The sequence below is a fragment of the Mirounga leonina genome, unplaced genomic scaffold, assembly GCF_011800145.1.
Source record: "Mirounga leonina isolate KUSES-001 unplaced genomic scaffold, KU_Mleo_1.0 Mir_418, whole genome shotgun sequence".
Lineage (NCBI taxonomy): Eukaryota > Metazoa > Chordata > Mammalia > Carnivora > Phocidae > Mirounga > Mirounga leonina.
In genome coordinates this window covers 5378552-5397573 of record NW_023270739.1, presented here as the reverse complement: position 1 = coordinate 5397573, position 19022 = coordinate 5378552, and the positions used below count along the sequence as shown (strand labels likewise).

The following is a 19022-nucleotide window of genomic DNA, read 5'->3' as shown; positions in this document are numbered from 1 at the left end:
GGTTCTAATTTGTCCATATCCTCACCAATTTGTTATTGTATGTATTTTTTATTCTAGTGAATATGAAATACTATCTCATTGTGGTTTTGATTTGTACCTGGCATGCTTTTTTAAGTGTAAGTGAAAAAAAAAATAATAAAGTAATAATAAGATGAAGGTGACCAGGCCCGCCCTGGACTTTCTGAAACAGGATCTCAAGAGTCGGGAACCTGGGATCTCTGTATTTTCCAAGTGCCCCAGGTGATCCCTAAACCAGTAGTGCACAGACCACAGCTGAACTAAGGGCACTCAGAGGAGGCCGAACCAGTGAATTCTTAAAGTTGTCTCTGAAAGGTAAGACATACACAAACTTCAGAGTAGGGTTGCATCTGGGGAGGGAGGAAAAAGATTGAGCTTGGAAAGGGCTGGCTACACAGGGGCCCTCAACTCTTCACTGTATCTGTATTTTTATTTCTTTAAAAAAAGAGGGAAGACGAACCATGAGAAACTATGGACTCTGAGGAACAAACTGAGGGTTCTAGAGGGGAGGGGGGTGGGAGGATGGGTTAGCCCAGTGATGGGTATTAAAGAGGGCACGTTCTGCATGGAGCACTGGGTTATACGCAAACAATGAATCATGGAACACTACATCAAAAACTAATGATGTAATGTGTGATGATTAACATAACATAATAATAAAAATAATAAAAATATAAAAAAAAGAGGGAGAAATCTGAAGCAAATATGATGAAGCAAATACGTTAAATCTGAGTGGTGGTTACATGGGTGTGTTTGTTATTTTATTCTCTGTACTTTTTTCTATATCTTAAAAAATTTCCCTAATTTATAAAAATAGAAAATTCTGTTTTCTCTCCAGCCCCAGCCATCACATTTGTATTCCATCTAGCAAAAAAGAGAGAATTTGTCACTTACCTTGAAAGACTTCATGAAAGTTGCACATTCAACTGTGCTTTTATATTTCTTTGACCAGAATTTAACGACATGGCCACAATAAACTTCAAATGATGTTAGCATATGTGTTAGCTAAAATTTATAGGTTCTGTTGCTAAGGGGGAAGTGCTACTATGTCTCAAAGTCAACCACATTATCCAGTATGCAGTCTTGCCCATCCTGAAGTTGTACAATTGATTCTTTTAAACCTAGAATTTTTAAAAGGGTTTTTCAAAAGACTAATGTAATTCAATGAGGGAAAAAAGGGTCTTTCTTTTTTTTAAAGATTTTATTTATTTGAGATAGAGTGAGAGAGAGCACAAGCAGGGTAGAGGCAGAGGCAGAGGCAGAGGGAGAAGCAGACTCCCCACTGAGCAGGGAGCCCGATGTGGGACTCCATCCCAGGACCCTGGGACCATGACCTGAGCCGAAGGCAGACACTTAACCGACTGAGCCACCCAGGAGCCCCATGGAAAGGAAGATCTTTCAATAAATGGTGCTGGAGCAACCAGGTAACCATATGGAAATACATGAGCCATGATTGCTATGCCACACACCATACATGAAACCTAATTTGAGATGGATCAAAGACCTAAATGTGAGGGCTAAAACTGTAAAGCTTTTGGAAAACAACATAAGAGCTGTCTCTATGAAAAAAAGAGAGAGAGAGAGAGAGATGTCTCTCTGACCTTAGGAGGATTGCAAAAAGCATGAACCATAAAAAAGAACAGTTGCTCAGTTGAATTTCATTTAAAAAATTTAAACATCTGCTAACATGCTGACAGCATTAAGAATGTGGAAAAGCTGGGCGCCTGGGTGGCTCAGTTGGTTAAGCGACTGCCTTCGGCTCAGGTCATGATCCTGGAGTCCCGGGATCGAGTCCCACATCGGGCTCCCTGCTCGGCAGGGGGTTTGCTTCTCCCTCTGCCCTCTTCCCTCTCGTGCTCTCTGTCTCTCACTCTCTCCCTCTCAAATAAATAAATAAAATCTTTAAAAAAAAAAAAAGAATGTGGAAAAGCTACTTGCAATAATACATTTATCTAATAAAGGTCTCATATCTAGAATATATATAGAATTTCTAAAAATCAGAAAGATCAAACAACTAAAAAATACAAAAGACATAAATAGTTATTTCACAAAATAAGGTACGCAAATGGCCATAAAAATAGGTTTTCAACATTATTCATAAGGGAAGTGCAAATTAAAACTAATGTGATATTGGGGTGCTTGGGTGGCACAGTTGGTTAAGCGTCCAACTCTTGGTTTCGGCTCAGGTCATGATTTCAGGGTCGTGAGATCAAGCCCAATGTCGGGCTCTGCTCTCAGCATGGAGTCTTCTTGGGACTCACTATTCCTCTCCCTCTGCCCCTCCCCCACCTCAAATAAATAAATCTTAAAAAAAAAACAACTAATGTGATATTATTATATACTCAACAAAGTTTGGAAGACTGAACATACCAAGTGTGGCAAGAATGTGGAGCAACTGGAACTCTCATACATTGTTAGAGAAGAGTATCAAATGATACAACTACTTTAGAAACTGTTTCTCAAATATCTAATAAAGTTAAACAGGAGCATCTGGATGGCTCAGTTGGTTGAGTGTCTAACTCTTGATTTTGGCTCAGGTCATGATCTCGGGGTCCCAGGATTGAGTCCTGCATTGGGCTCCATGCTCAGTGGGGAGTCTGCTTGAAGATTCTCTCTCTCCCCCGTGCCCCTTCCCCTGCTTGCACACACACTCTCTCTCTCAAATTTAAATAAATAAATAAATAAATCTTTAAATTTAAATATACAGGGTGCTTGGGTTGCTCAGTCAGTTGAGCGTTGAACTCTTGGTTTTGGCTCAGGTCGTGATCTCAGGTCATGGGATGGAGCCCTGCCTCAGGCTCTACGCTCAGCATGGAATCTACTTGTCTCTCTCCCCCATACTCTCTCTCTCTCTCTCTAAAATAAACAAATAAATAAAATCTTTTAAAAAATGTAAGCGTATGCCTAACCTATAACCCAGACATTCCACTTCTAGGTGTATACCTAAATACACATGACTGCATAGGTTCACAAAAAGACTTAAGTGAGAACATTCATGGTAGCTTTATTTGTAACAGCCCCAAACCAGACATAGCTTAACTGTCCATCAACAGGTGAATGAATAAACAAATTATAGTATGTTTGTTCAATGAAGTAGTACTAAGTTTAAAAATTGGACTTTTTTTTTAAGTAGGCTCCATGCACAGCGTGGAGCTCATTGCATGGCTCAAACTGACAACCCTGAGATGAAGCTCTTTTAGCTGAGTTCTGTTCAAAGAGATGCACTTGAGCTAATGCCTAAATGATGTAAAGGAAGCTTTCAGATAACAATATGAGAGAAAAGGTTTCTAAGTCAAAGACATAATTCAAAGGCTTTGAGATTGGGTAAGCGAGAAGAAAAGAAATGGAGAGTGTAGTCTAGCATAAGGCAGAGGAGATTTTCAAAAAGTGGCTTTTTGAAAGATGGCTACTATGAACTGTTACTTAGAGGACAAAGAGAAATAGGGATAGTAAGTGCAAAGGATATTCCACTTAGTAATAAAAAAAACATTAAGAATTGAAAGCAGGGGGATGCCCGGGTGGCTCAGTCGGTTAAACGTCTGCCTTCAGCTCAGGTCATGATCCCAGGGTCCTGGGATCGAGTCCCACATCAGGCTTCTTGCTCAGTGGGGAGCCTGCTTCTCCCTCTGCCTGCCACTCCCCCTGCTTGTGTGCTCTCTGTCTCTATCAGGACGAACACTGAGTAATGTATAGAATTGTTAAATCACTATACAGTATACCTGAAACTAATATAACACTGTATGTTAACTGTACTGGAATTAAAATTAAAAATTAATTAAAACAGAAGAAGAAATAATTGAAAATAGCAACTTTATCAGATATTTGCATACCTATGTTCATAGCCGCCTTAATTCACATGGCCAAGAAATAGAACCAACCCAGTGTCCATTGACAGATGAATGGATGAACAAAGAGGTACATCAATGCGCATGAACCTTGAAGACATTATGCTTAGTGAAATAAGCCAGTCACAAAAATTTGACCTGGAGTGGTCAAAGTCATAGAAATAGAGAGTGGTGTGGTGGTTGCCAGGGACTGAAGGGAGAGGGGAATGGAAAGTATAGTTTGGGAAGATGGAAAAAACTCTGGAGATGTATGGTGGTGATGGTTGCATGCTAATGTGAACATACTTAATACTGCTGAACTGTACATGTAAAAATGGTTAAAATACCACAATTTTGTATAAGATTTTATTTTTTAAGTAATCTCCTCACCCACCATGGGGCTTGAACTTACAACCCTAAGGTCAAGAGTCGCATGCTCCACCAACTGAGCCAACCAGATGCTCCTAAAATAACACATTTTTTTTAAAGTTATTGGGACTTCTGCTACTGGGAAAGATGGAGTATCAGGGACAGAATTCATCTTCCCACTGGAAATAATCACTTAAAAATAGAAAAAATAATCTATATATCTGAAACAACAGTTTAAACTGGACATTAGGTAATGAAGGGCAGTGATCACTGAGAAATGGAAAACAAATAAGGTGAGTCCTCTGACTATGCCTGCATATTGGCTTGAGAGAGCTTCCAGGCTGCAGTGCAGGGAAGGTCATGATTTCAGGGTCAGGCAGCCTTGCTGAGGGTCTGGAGAGACTAAGGCACCTAGAGATCTGGCCAGAATACTAGAGAGGGAAGAGTTACACACAGAGTGAACTCTGGAGATCTGTGGAGGGTTCATCCTGAGTATTCAGCAGAATACTTTCGGGCACATGTATATGAGGAGACTATTCATGGCTGGGGCAGGGTGGGGCACCAATTCAAGAGGATTAAAAGAAACCGTGCCCATAATACTGCCTCTTTCTACACTCTGGAAAACCTCATAATTCATGGAGCATTGGTAGAGCCCTCAGTAGTGGCACTAACAGAGTCCTCACCTCATTGGTAGGGAATGATTAGCCCTGAACTAAACACTACTTTGGTCCAGCCTAGCACATCCTAAAAGCAAGAGACAAAAGGAACGGACTGTTCAAAGTAATCTAACTGTGTCCCAGAACAAAGCTCAAAAATACTTAAAGGAATCCAGAATATTCAGTACTCAGCAAAGTAAAATTCACAATGTCTGGTATCTAAGCAAAGATTATCAGACATGTAAAAATCAGGAAAATACAGACCATAGTGAAGGGAAAAAAATCAATTAATTGAAGTCAACCCACAACTGACACAGATTAAAATTAGCAGACAGGAATATCAGAATACTTATTACAACTGTATTTCAGATATTCAAAAAATCATGTAGAAAAATGAAAGATATTTTTTAAGAAGACTCAAATTTCTAAAGTTGAAAACTATAATGTCTGAGATGAAAAATATACTGGATGATATTAGTGGCAGATTAGACATTGCAGAATAAAAGATTAGAGAATTTAAAGTCATACTAATAGAAAATATCCAGCACAAAACACAGAGAGAAAAAAGAGTAAAGAGCAAAATATGGAAAGATGATCAGTGTGCTATAGACAACTTCAGGGAACCTAATATACATGTAATTATAGTCTCTGAAGAAGAGGGAAGGGAGCAGAAAAAAAAAAAATCTAAGAAATATTGGCCCCAAATTTGATAAAAACTGTAAACCCAGAGATCCAAGAAGTTAAATGTTCCTGAAACATGAAGAAAACACACCAAAGCATATCATAATCAAATTACTCAAAACCAGTGATAGAGAAAATCTTAAAACCAGAGGACAAAAGACACTGTTAACAGAGGAACAAAGATAAGGATTTCTCTATGGAAACAATGCAAAGAAGACAGTGGTCTATAAAGTACTGAAAGAAAAATTGTTAACCTTGAATTTTGTAATCAGCGAAATTTCTTTCAGGAATGAAGGCTAAATAAAGTCTGTTTCAGACACACAAAAGCTGAAATAATTCATCATCAGCATACCCTTCCATACTATAGGAAATGTGGAAGGGAGAAGGAAGTGGATGCCAGATGGAAATGCAAATCTATGCAAAGAAATGAAGAGCTCAGGAAATGGAAATGACTTGGGTAGATACAGAAGACCTATTACTTAAATCTCTTTAAAAGAGAACTGATTGTTTGAATAAAAGCTACACACACGTTGTGGGTTCATATCTATGTAATGTACACTAACAGCAGCCTAAAGGCTAAGAGGGGGAAGATGGAAGAATACTATTGTAAGGTTCCAAGTTATATGTAAATTAGTATAATCTCACTTGAAGAGAAGGGGATACTTCCCAACTCCTTCTGTGAGGTCAGCATTACTTTGATATCAAAACCAAAGACTTGGCAAGAAAAGAAAATGACAGAATAGGATCTCTCATGAAGTAGGTATAACAATTCTAAACAAAATTTGAGCATATGATAATACATGACCAGGTGGGATTTTTCCTGGGAATGCAGGGTTGGTTGAGCATTCAGAAATTAATCAGTATGTAATTCATCACGTTAACAAATTAAAAAAGAAAAACCATATGATCAACTCAACAGATGCAGACAAAGCATTTGACAAATGCCACATCCATTCCTGATAAAAACTGTCAGGAAACTAGGAATAGAAAGGAACTATTTGACCTGATAAAGGGCTTTTATGAAGATCCTACAGTTAAACTTAATGGTGAAAGACTGAATGATTTACTTCTAAGATGAAGAACAACAAGATATCTGCTGTTCCCCCCGCCTTCTATTCAGCATTGTACATACGCTGAAAACCACAAAACATTGCCAAGAGAAAATAAAGTCAACCTAAATAAATGGAGAAATATACCTGTTTATGGGTCAGAAGATTCAATATTGTTTAGATGTTGCTTCTCCCCAAATTGATCTATAGAGTCAGTTCAATCCCTATCAAAATCTTAGCAGACTTTCTTGTAGAAGTGAAAAAGCTGACTTATAAATCCATATGGAAATGCACAAGACATAGAACAGCTGTATTAGTTTGCTGGAGCTGCTCTAACAAAGTACCACATACTGAGTGGCTTAAACAACAGAAATGTATTGTCTCACAGTTCTGGAGACCAGAAGTCCAAGATGAGGGTGTTGGCAGGGCCTTGTTCCATGTGAAGGGACCAGGGGAGGGTCTTTTCCAGGCCTCTCCTAGCTTCTGGCTTCTAGCTTCTTGCCTTACTGCAGCACAACCCAGTCTTCCTATGGCATTCTTCCTGCATGCATTTCTGTCTTTGTGTCCAAATTTCCCCCTTTTTATAAAAGGACACCAGTCATATTGGATTAGAGCCTGCTCTAATAACTTTATGATTACCTCTGTAAAGACCCCATCTTAAATAAGGTCACATTCTGAAGTATTGGAGTTAAGACTCCAACATCTTTTTGGTGGGGCTGGGGGGACACTATTCAACTTATAACAATGATCAAAACAGCTTTTGAGTAGAACAGAGTTGGAGTGCCAATACTACATGATTTCAGAACTTTTTATAAAGCTACAATAATCAAGACCCTGTGGTATTGGGAAAAAGACAAATTAGGCCAGTGGAATAGAAGAGAGATTCTGACATAGACCCACACATATATGGACAAATGATATTTGAAAAAGGCAATTTTGTGGCGGCAATTCAGTGGAGAAAGGATATTTTTTCAACAAATGGTGTTAGAGCAATTGGATATCCATATGCAAAAAAAAAATGAACATAGATCTAGATCTCATAGCATATATAAAAATTAACTGGAAATGGGGGCACCTGGGTGGCTCAATCGTTAAGCGTCTGCCTTTGGCTCAGGTCATGATCCCAAGTTTCTGGGATCGAGCCCCACATCAGGCTCCCTGCTCAGCGGGAAGCCTGCTTCTCCCTCTCCCACTCCCCCTGCTTGTGTTCCCTCTCTCACTGTGTCTCTCTCTGTCAAATAAATAAATATCTTTTTAAAAAAATTAACTGAAAATGGACCTTAGATCTAAATGTAAAGCATAGAACTATAATGCTTCTAGTAGAAGATGTAAGAGAAAATCTGTGGCTAGGCAAAGATTTCTTAGATACCACAGCAAAAGCACAACCAATAAATTTTAAAAATTGATAAATTGTCTGGGGCTCCTGACTGGCTCAGTCATACAGTGTGTGACTCTTGATCTCAGGGTTGTAGGTTTGAGCCCCACATTGGGTGTAGAGATAACTTAAAAATAAAATATTTGTGGGGCCCCTGGGTGGCCTAGTCAGTTAAGATCCAACTCTTGGTTGGCTCAGGTCGTACTTTCAGGATCATGGGATCCAGCCCCATGTCGGGCTCCACACTCAGCATGGGGTCTGCTGAAGTTTCTCTCTCTCTCCCCGCTGCTCCTCGGTGCTCTCTCTCTCTCTCTCAAATAAATAAATCTTAAAAAATAAAATCTTTTTAAAATAAATAAATCAAAATTGATAAATTGTACTACATCAAAATTAAGAACTTCTGCTCTTTGAAAGATGCTGTTAATGAGAATGAAAAGATAGCCACAGACTGGGAGAAAATACATGAAAAGCATCTACCTGAAAAAGGACTTGTATCTAGAATCTATTAAAAACTCTCAAAGCTCTATAATAGGAAAAAAAAACCCCAAAAAACCCAATTTAAAAAATGAGCAAAGAATTGGAAGACATTTATCCAAAGAAGATATTCAAGTGGCCAGTAAGCCCATGAAGAAATACTCAACATCATTACTCATTAGGGAACTACAAACCCAAACCACAGTGACATACCACTTCACACCTGCTGGGATGGCTGCTGTCAAAGGGACAGACAGTAACAAGTGTGGGCGAGGATGTGGAAAAATTTGAACCCTTGGACACTGCTAGTGGACATGGAAAATGGTGCAGCTGCTTTGAGCAACAGTTTGGTAGTCCTTCCTTCAAAAAGTTGAACATAGAGTTATCACATGACCTAGCAGTTCCACTCCTGGGTATTCACCCAAGGGAAATGAAAGCATGTGTCCACACAGAAATTTGTACACAAGTGTTTATAATAGCATTATTCATAATAGCAAAAAAGTGGAAATAATCCAGATGTCCCTCAGCTGATGCTTTAGATAAACAAAATGGTATATCCATATAACTGGATAGTATTCAGCAATAAAAGAGAATGAAGTACTGATATATGCTACAACAAGGATGAAACTTGAAAGCATTATGCTCAGGGAAAGCAGACGGACACAAAACAGCACACATTGTATGACTTCATTTATACATGAAATGTTCAGAATAGGCAAATCTGTAGAGACAGAAGTAGATTAGCCGTTATCTGGGGCTGGAAAGGAGGGTGAAGGGAGGGCAAAATGGGGAGCGACTGGCAGTAAGTACAAATTGAGATGATAGAAATGTTCTAAAATTGGATTGTGGTGATAATTGCACAATTCTGTAAATATATTAAAAGCCATTGAATTGTATACTTTCAACAGGTGAGCCTTATGGTATGTAAATTATATCTCAGTAAAGATACTTAGGGGTGCCTGGCTGACTCGGTAGAGCATGCAACTCTCGATCTTGGGGTTATGAGTTGAAGCCCCACATTGGGCATAGAGCTTACTCAAAAAAAAAAAAAAAGAGAGAGAGAACTAAAGCTGCTTAAAAGAATGGTCAGAAATTTGAACAACACTTTACCAGAGAATGGATGGCAAAAAGCTCATGAAAAGATGTTCAATGTCAATGTAATTAAAGTCACAATTAGAATGGGTAAAGTTAAAAAGATTTATCATACCAAGTGTTGGTGAGATACAAAGAACTGGAACTCACATACACTGCTGGTGGGGAGATAAAATGCTGCAGCCACTTTGGAAAACAGAGACTTTTTCTTAAAAAGTTAAACATATAGGGGCGCCTGGGTGGCTCAGTTGTTAAGCAGCTGCCTTCGCCTCAGGTCATGATCCCAGGGTCCTGGGATTGAGCCCCGCATTGGGCTCCCTGCACAGTGGGAAGCCTGCTTCTCCCTCTCCCACTCCCCCGCTTGTGTTCCCTCTCTCGCTGTCTCTCTCTCTGTCAAATAAATAAACAAAATCTTTAAAAAAAAAAAAAGTAAAACATATAGCTACCATATGATCCAACTATTCCACTGTTAGAGGCTGAATTTTCCCTGTCCAGCCCTTGCCCCCAAATTCATATGTTGGAAGTCTTAACCCCCATTACCTCAGAATGTGACCCTTGTTTGGAGTTAGGGTCTTTGCAGAGGTAATCAAATTAAAATAAGTCATTAGGGTGGGCCGTAATACAGTGTGACTAGTGTCTTTTTTTTTTTTTTTAAGATTTTATTTCTTTATTTGAGAGAGAGAGAGCACAAGCAGGGGGAGGGGCAGAGGGAGAGGGAGAAGCAGACTCCCAGCTGAGCAGGGAGCCTGACGTGGGGTTCAATCCCAGGACCCTGAGATCATGACTTGAGCCCAAGGGAGACACTTAACCAACTAAGCCACCCAGGTGCCCCAACTAGTGTCTTTTTTAAAGGGGGAAATTTAGGGGCACCTGGGTGGCTCAGTCAGTTAGGCTCCTGCCTTGGGCTCAGGTCATGATCTCAGGGTCCTGAAATCAAGCCCTGCTTTGGGCTCCTTGCTCAGCTGCGAGTCTGCTTTTCCCTCTCCCTCTTCCCCTACCCCCCACTTCTGATTTCTCTCTCTCTCTCTCAAATAAATGGAAAAATCTTTAAAAAAATAAAAAGGGGAAATTTACACATAGAGACACAAACAGAAGGAGAATGCCATGTGAACATGAAGGCTGCCGTCTGCAAGCCAAGGGGAGAGGCCTGGAACAAATCCTTCCCTCACAGCCCTCTGAAGGAACCAGTGCCCTTCTTCGCGTCCCACTTCTAGCTTCCAGGTCTGTGTGAGACAATCAGTTGCTGTTACCGAAAGCAAACGCGCTGTGGTACTTTGTCGTGGCATCCCTAGCAAACTGATATACACTGCTAAGTACTAAGTATTTACCCAAAGAAAAAGATCTATAATATTTTCAGAGATAAAAGATGGTATTATAATCATGGAATAAGAACAGGACTATTAAAAAAGAGTATTCAGGGCGCCTGGGTGGCTCAGTTGGTTAAGCAACTGCCTTCAGCTCAGGTCATGATCCTGGAGTCCCTGGATCGAGTCCCGCATCGGGTTCCCTGCTCGGCTGGGAGCCTGCTTCTCCCTCTGACCCTCCCCCCTCTCATGTGCTCTCTGTCTCTCTCATTCTCTCTGTCTCAAATAAATAAATAAATAATCTTAAAAAAATAATAATAAAATAAAATAAAATAAAATAAAAAAGAGTATTCAGAGAACCAAGAAAGAGCTTTCAAAAATTAAGTTACAATAACAGAAATTCTTTTAAAAGTTAGAAGTATTGGAAGGTAAAGTTGAGAGAATCTCCAGAAAGTAAAAGAAAAAGAGAGGTACAAGTGGAGAGAAAAGAAGAAAATTTATGGATCAATGCTGAAAATTCAACACTGAATAAGGAATTCCTGGAGGGGATAAAATTATCAAAATAAGTAGAGAAACTGTCCTAAACCTGAAGAGCCCGAGTTTCTAGATTGCAAGTGCCTACCCAGAAGCTCAATTAAAAAAAAAAAAAAAAAAGTAGTGGGTTTGCATTTGTGGAACACAGAGGAGAAATAAAAGACCCTAAAAGTTTCTGGAGAAGAAACAGGTTATATCCAAAACATTAGGATTTAGAATACTGTGAAATTTCTATATCACAACTCTGGGAACTAGAAGACACTGCAGCATCACTTCAAAATTGTGGAGGGAAAAAGGTTTGCTAACTTGAACTTCTGATTCGATTATGTATGTGGTTATGTATGTGGGTAAAAAAAAAAAGTCAGTTATATATATGGATAAAGTAAGGACATTTTAGTCATTCAAGATCTCAAAAAATTTACTTCCCATATACCTTTTATCAGGAAATCACTGGAATATATGCTCCACCTCAACCAGGGAGTAAACCATAAAAGAGGAAGACAAAGGATATGGGGAACAGATGCTCCAAGGTAGGAGAGACAGCCAGGAATTTCAGAGATGAAGGGGAAAAGACATCCCTGGCAAAGTGTCAGCTCTTGAGTGGCCTAGAGAGCAAACAATCTAGACTGGAACAGGAGAAAACCCCTGAGGAATGTCTCCAAGACTGTAATGAAATTGATAGATTACCTGAAGTGTTTGAATTTATTAGGAGGAGATTTACAGCTCTGTTGGAGAGTTTGAGGATGAATTAGTGAAAAATACATAATAAATACTAACCCCTCCCCCCAAATTGAAAGAAAGTATAAGAAGAGAAAGTAGTAATTGTTAGTTCCAGGGAAAACAAAAAATTGTACAAGAAAAGCAAATTTAATTATACTATTCCGTATGATTCAGCTGTATCTATTATTCACTTAGTAACAGCACTATTAGCGCTGAATATTGATTTGAACAAATATGGTGACTTAAATTGGGAGAATGGGGAAGGAGAGGTCCGGGGTGGGGGCAGCAGAGGAGAGTGCTATTTTTTGTTTATAAGCCTGGTGGTATTATTTGACTTTTAAAATCATATAGGGGCGCCTGGGTGGCTCTGTCGGTTGTCTGCCTTCTGCTCAGGTGATGATCTCAGGGTCCTGGGATCAAGCCCTGAGTTGGCCTCCTTGCTCAGTTGGGAGTCTACTTCTCTCTCTCTCTCTCTCTGCCCCTTCCCCCATGCTCCCCCCCTCAAATAAATAAAATCTTTAAAAAAATAAAATCATATTATCTGTTACTTCAGTAACAACCAATGCTTTACCAGATCAGTGATGAGAACATGGAAGTAACGGAGTATAGTTTATTCTCTTAATAATTTGGATAGTGAAAGGGAGGGTAAAAACAGGAGGATATTTGGAGGGTATCACAAGGCCAAAAATAATTTTTCAGAATAGAAGAGATTATAAAGTATTTGTCAGTCGAGGGGATGGATTTACTGGAAAGGAAGAAAGATTTCCTTAGACAGTAAGGTCCCAGAGGAGGTAGTATGGTGTAGGTCATGCATTTAGAATACAAGTGGTGAGGGGAGCCTGGCAGAGCAGTAGAGTGGGGGAAAATGGGTGAAGATGCAGATTCATCTGCATAATCCAGACAAGAAGAAACCAAGGGGATTGTGTGAGATAGGCTTTCAGGATAATCTTCAGAAAGGCCAGACTAGGGAGGATGCCTAATGGATGGGTTTGGAATCTTGGAGGAGAGTGGAGAAGGTACAGAATGAATGAGTGAAGAATGTGATGTAGGTCAGACATTCATTCAGTTTTTCAACCCAGCTTAGCACACAGAAGGCATTTAGAAGGTATGCTGAATGAATGACCAACAAGAAGGGTTGTGTTAGATTCTGGGATGCACAAAGATTACATTGTTTCTCTCCAAGACTCACCAGCAGACTCGCAATGGGTGAACAAAGGATCACAACAGCTGCTGGTTGGGCCTTGCAGGGTAAGTGGGAAGGAGCACCTTGGGAAGTTCCCAGGAGGAAGTGCTAGTTGTCAAAAATGCCTCCTAGAAAAAGTAACAATTGAACCAGTCTTTGAAGGCTGAGTAGAAGTTCACCAGAAAGACAGGCCAGGTGCTGACATGTGAGCACTGAGTGGAAGTTAATTGGCGTAGGATTGAAAAGGAACCAGTTTTGTAACTTTCTCCAGCTATGCTCTGTATTCCCAGAGCAGAGGAGAAAAAGTTAAGGGATTGGTAGGGCAGAAATGTACTAAAAACAAGTCGGTGTTGAGCACATCTAGGGCACTAAGGAGAAAAATCACTGATATGCCTGTCAGGGAAGCCTCTAAATGGACACTGAGGACAAACAGCAGAACTAGAAGTTAGAGGAACTCTTCCCAGGTTCAGACGGAGGGAGGGAGTGCAACAGGAGCGTGTGGCCTGAGTCATATTTCAGAATTGAGGGACCTTGGTGTGGAGCAGCGTGGGTCCTGCCCGTTCCCTAGCTGAATTAGGGAGGAGGAAAGTCGCCTGCCTAGGGTTGGTTTAGTGTGTCTGACTCCTTCAGGCTGTGTCAAGCGCCCTTCCTGTATCCTTGCATTGCTTTCTCCCACTGTATGGTCATGTGTTTTGTTTTTTTTTTTCAATTGGGGTATAGTCAGCACACAGTGTTACATTAGTTTCAGGTGATCCTACAGGTCTGTACCTTATGCTATGATGGTTATGCAGTTATGCTCACCACAAGTGTAACTACCATCTGTCACCATACAATGCTGGTAACTGACTGGTTTTTGTTTGTCTTTCTCAATAATCTGCAAGCTTTTTGAGGGCAGCGACTATCTTCTTCACCTTTATCTCAGCCCAGCACCTAGTGTGTAATATGTGCTGAGTAAATGTTTGTTGAATGAATGAATGGTAGTGGGAGAAAGGTAAAGACATGGTGTAAATTTTATGTATAAAAATCTTGAGGGGCACCTGGGTGGCTCAGTCAGTTAAGCTTCCAACTCTTGATCTCAGCTCAGGTCTTGATCTCAGGGTTGAGTTTAAGCCCCGAATTGAGATCCACACTGGGCATGGAGCCTACTTTAAAAAAAAAAAAAATCTTGAAACTCCTGCAAATGAAATCCGGGGGAGGAGTGGTGGAGATCATCAAATTAAGTCCAAAAGTGTTCATGAAATGTAGAAAAGAAAGAAGTAAGGATGGGAAGGGACTGGAAGTGGACATGAGAAAAACAGGAAGTGGCAATAAGGAGCAGTAATCTTTCTGGACCATTTTTATTGCCTTCTGATGTGATGGAGACTGAGAAAAGTTGTGAACCCTGCTGCAGGAGATGGTGTCTTCTGGGGAAAGGCATTTGAATTGGCACTTAAAGGAATGAGGAGGAATTTGAACTGTATGTGGGCAGAAGGCCAGGGCTTCTAGGCAAGAGCGAACAGTACATGTAAATGTACAGGGACTAAGGAGTTGTATGCCCCACCAGGCGTTCAGAGTGGGTGAGGCAGAGGCAGATGAAAAGATTGTTTGGACAAATGAATTGAACTTTTATCCCTCAGAGTAGGTGATGGAGCACTGCTGAAGAATTTCAAGGAGAACGATGCAATAAGATTTGCATCTATAAAGCTCACTTGATGGAAGTGGTTTGGAGGATGTATTAAAATGAGATGGGACCCAGAAGCACAAAGACCAATGAGAAGGCTTTGTAGTAGTGAGATTTAGAGAAGCTGGCTTTTAACTATGGCAGTTAAAGAGAATAAAGAAGGGGTGATGGATATGAGGGCTATTTAAGAGGTAAAAGCCACAATACTTGGTGATTAGTAGGATGTGGGGTTAAGGAGGGAACCTTAGATTCTTGTGTGATGACAGGTTTCCCCCGCTATCTGAAAGTAGAGCTTTCCTATGAAATGTTTTGTAAGTCCAAATGTTGCATAAAACCAAGAAACAATGACCATTTCTTTATATGGAAAAATCTTGGCGCATTCCCAAACCCAGAGAATAACCTCTCCTAGACTTTTCTGATGCTTTAGGACACATCTTGCTAACGGATGCTCAAAATAACTCAAGATAAAGCACAGATGCTCACAAAGTTCCAAGCCCTGGCGGCTGGATGCTGAGATGCTGAGTGTAGTCCCAGGGAAGGAGCTTGGTGGTGCCCCTCTCGCTGCTCAGGGTGCACGTGCCTCTATAATGGCTGGCTGCAAAACCAACACTGAACGCTACTTTGCTTTTTGCCTCTTTTTGTAAAAAAGCGAAAATCCTCTTCAGATTTTTTTTTTTTTTTTTGTGGTTCACAAAACTAGGTATTAACGTAGGTCTTCTGTAGAAGTGAAGTGGTATAACACAGACTTTCAGAAAGTGGGGAATACCTGTATAGATTTCCTGTTTGGGGATCTTAGTGAATGATGGTACCATTTGCAGAGATAGGGGATATAATAAAGGAGAAGAAATTTGAGGACAACGATGATGTTTCATTTTGGAACTTACTGGGCCATCCAAGTGAAGAAGACTAGTATGAATAACACGGGGGCTGGAGTTAAAGATTGGGAGCACACACGGAGGAGATTGTCAAAGCTGCGGGTTCTTCAACCTTCTCATTATTATTGTATTTAATTAGAAATTGATTACAGATAAGCCTTTAAAAAAAACTACTAAGCAGAGGCCAAGGTACACAATTTAGAGCTCTTTTTTTTTTTTAGAGCTCTTTAATTGGAGAGAATTTTTAAAGATGAAGGATCAAGAAATTTCTATAATACATTTAAATGAGAGAATAGTCATTCTTGTCTTTAAGAGAATGATTGATGCTTGAGTTTGCAAGAAGCTTAACAAATTTAAACAGTTTGTCACCTGCTTTTCCTAATTAAGGCATAACATTTATATAGTTAAGTGTATAAAATGCACAACACAGTAATTTTTAAAAACATACGTATACACTCCTGTAACACAACCTGGTCATCTCTAGCTCCTCATAAGTTTTCCTCTGCAATACTGTTTTTTTCTTCTAGAGTTTTTACATCCTAAGTGTAAACTTAGGATGGGAGAATCCTCCCTCTCCTTGGCGAAGTCCCATAGGCTGCAGAGTCAGGAAGTTCCTAAGAATAAAGTCAAAACCTGGTTTGAATTTTACAGTATGCCCAGTGTGAGTCTTTAATTATTCTTGTGTATGCTTCCTCCAGTTTCTTTAATGGAAATTACGAACACCTCTTTACTTTTCTGTCCTTTTTGAAACTTAGCCTCTTAATATTGTCCCATCTTCTCTAGCATTCTTGAGAAATGAAGACTGGAGAAGACAGAATTGGAAAGCCTTGTGTTTTCTTTGGTTCCATTGTGGTGTGTGTGTATGTTACTGTTGTCTGTCTTCCAGATTATTAGGTCCTATAACTATTTTCCTAAATTGGGAATAGTCCTGTCTCCTTCCTTGAATACATCTGTTTGATTTTTGTTAAGTTACGCCTTTTGGGAGAGTTTTCATAGTCCTGGTAGGAAGTCTCCATTTATGGAGGTAGCTCTGTCTCGGTCACTGATCTTCCAGGAGGGTAAACCACTTGGAATAGTAAAATGCTTTTTTTCCCCCTTTGATATTTGTATTGAGAAATAAACCATACATATATAAAAGAAAGAAATACATAGTTAAAAGAATAATTATAAAGCAAACACCCGTATACCTACTACACAGGCCAAGAAGTAGACCACAGGCATACCCCAGGACCCTGCATATGCCCCTGCCTAAGACAATCACTAGCCTAAATTTTGTATGTCATTCATTTTTAAAAATAGTTTTTAGGGGTGTCTGGGTGGCTCAGGTGGTTAAGTGTCTGCCTTCAGCTCGGGTCATGATCCCAGGGTCCTGGGATCGAGCCCCGCATCGGGTTCCCTGCTCAGAGGGCAGCCTGCTTCTCCCTCTCCTTCTACTGCTCCCCCTGCTTGTGCTCTCTCACTTTCTCTGTCAAATAAATAAATAAAATCTTCAAAAAATAATAATAATAAAATAGTTTTTAAAAACTATATATAGGGATGTGAGGCTCAGTTGGTTGAGCGACTACTTTCGGCTCAGGTCATGATCCTGGAGTCCCAGGATCGAATCCCATGTCGGGCTCCCTGCTCAGCGGGGAGTCTGCTTCTCCCCTGACTCTCCCCTGTCTCATGCTTTCTCTCTCTCTCTCATTCTCTCTCTTGCAAATAAATACAATCTTAAAAAAATAATAAAAATAAAAACTATATGTACGCACATACACGTCTAAATACACGTGCATATATACAGTTTTAGAATGTGTATATTTGAACATTATATAATGAAATTATACTGTGTGTGTGTTCTTTTGTGATTTGCATTTTCACCCAGTATTGTGTTTTTGTAACTCATCTAGGTTGCAATGTGTAGCTATAGTTCATTCATTTTCATATAGTATAGTATTCTGTTGTCTGAAAACACCGTAGTATATTTATTTATTTTACTATTGATGGATGTTTGTTCTGGTTTTTTTTCTGTTAAAAATAATGCTACAAAAATATTTTTATGTATGTGTAAAAGTTTCTCTAGAAGTGCAACCACTAGTTTGTACAGTAAATACATAGTCAAATGTACCAGATAGTGGTAAACTTTTGAAAAGTAGTTGTACCAATTTTTCTTCCCACCAGGAGTAGATGAGCATTGCTATTACTCTGTACCCTTGCCAACACTTGGTATCGCCCAATTTTTTAATTTTAGCTAACCTGGTAGTTGTGAAATGGTATCTCTTTGTGGTTTTAATTTGCATTTTCCTGGTTGACATGAGATTGAATATCTTTTCATTTGTGCATCCTCTTCAGTAAAATTCCTACTTGGCTATTTTGTAAAATTTTCTGGTACATTGTCTTTTTCTCATTGATTCATAGCACTTCTTTATTATATTCTAGATGTTAATTTTTTGTTACAAGTATGTGCGTTGCAAGTCAACACGTTTCCTTTTCTGTTCCACGAATCTAGTCACTCAAGGAGAGATGCCTTGAGCAAACCTGGAGATTGAGAGGCACTGGCCCAGGCTTCTGGACCAGGCAATAGAGTGCAGTGGCCATGTGGTTCTGCACAGGGCAGGCCCTGGAACTTTGAGTGAGTTTCATCTTAGTTACTGACTACTGCTGACCTGTGGTGCTTGCCTTTGCAGGTGGAACAGGAGGATTTTGTAATGGAAGGGCATGGCAAGACTCCACCTCCTGGTGAAGAAAGCAAACAGTGAGTCACAGTTTATTTAAAAAGGGTCCTACTACAGATCTTCAGAAGTACTTTGGTTAAACATGCTGAGAGCCTGTTTGCAGAGGATGTATACGTTGGGCACATTGTGGAACTCACCAGTTGCTTTGGTGGCTGTTAATGCATTGCTTCTGTTTATAGACAGACTAACTGGAGGGGCAAGAAAGTTGGCTTTGTAGTTTTTCAGACTTGGCTAATCAAAATTTATGTTACACTTTAGCAAAGGCTTTAAGGCTCAGGATGTTCCAAATTGAACTAATTCAGTCTGGTTGATTTCCAAAGAAAGTTTAAGGTGGTATATCCTTTTCTTAGCTATGTCTTTATGAAATGCACTAAATGAATAGATTGTTTCCCTGCATTCCAAGTGTGAATTTATTTGAATAGTACTTCTTGAAATTCTATTTAGTTATTTATACTTCTGTTTTCTGTTTAAATAACAATTTGTTTCCCTAAAGG

The 19022-nt window shown here is 39.7% G+C and overlaps 1 protein-coding gene across 1 annotated transcript in view; it reads left to right on the top strand.

The window, feature by feature from the left end:
* The window catches only part of TNRC6B (trinucleotide repeat containing adaptor 6B), a 244520-nt gene that overhangs the window by 75545 nt on the left and 149953 nt on the right, over positions 1–19022 (top strand). The window contains exon 4 of the mRNA XM_034987461.1: positions 18481–18548. Coding sequence (XP_034843352.1) covers positions 18481–18548 — 68 coding nt within the window. The remainder of the gene's footprint in view (positions 1–18480; positions 18549–19022) is intronic.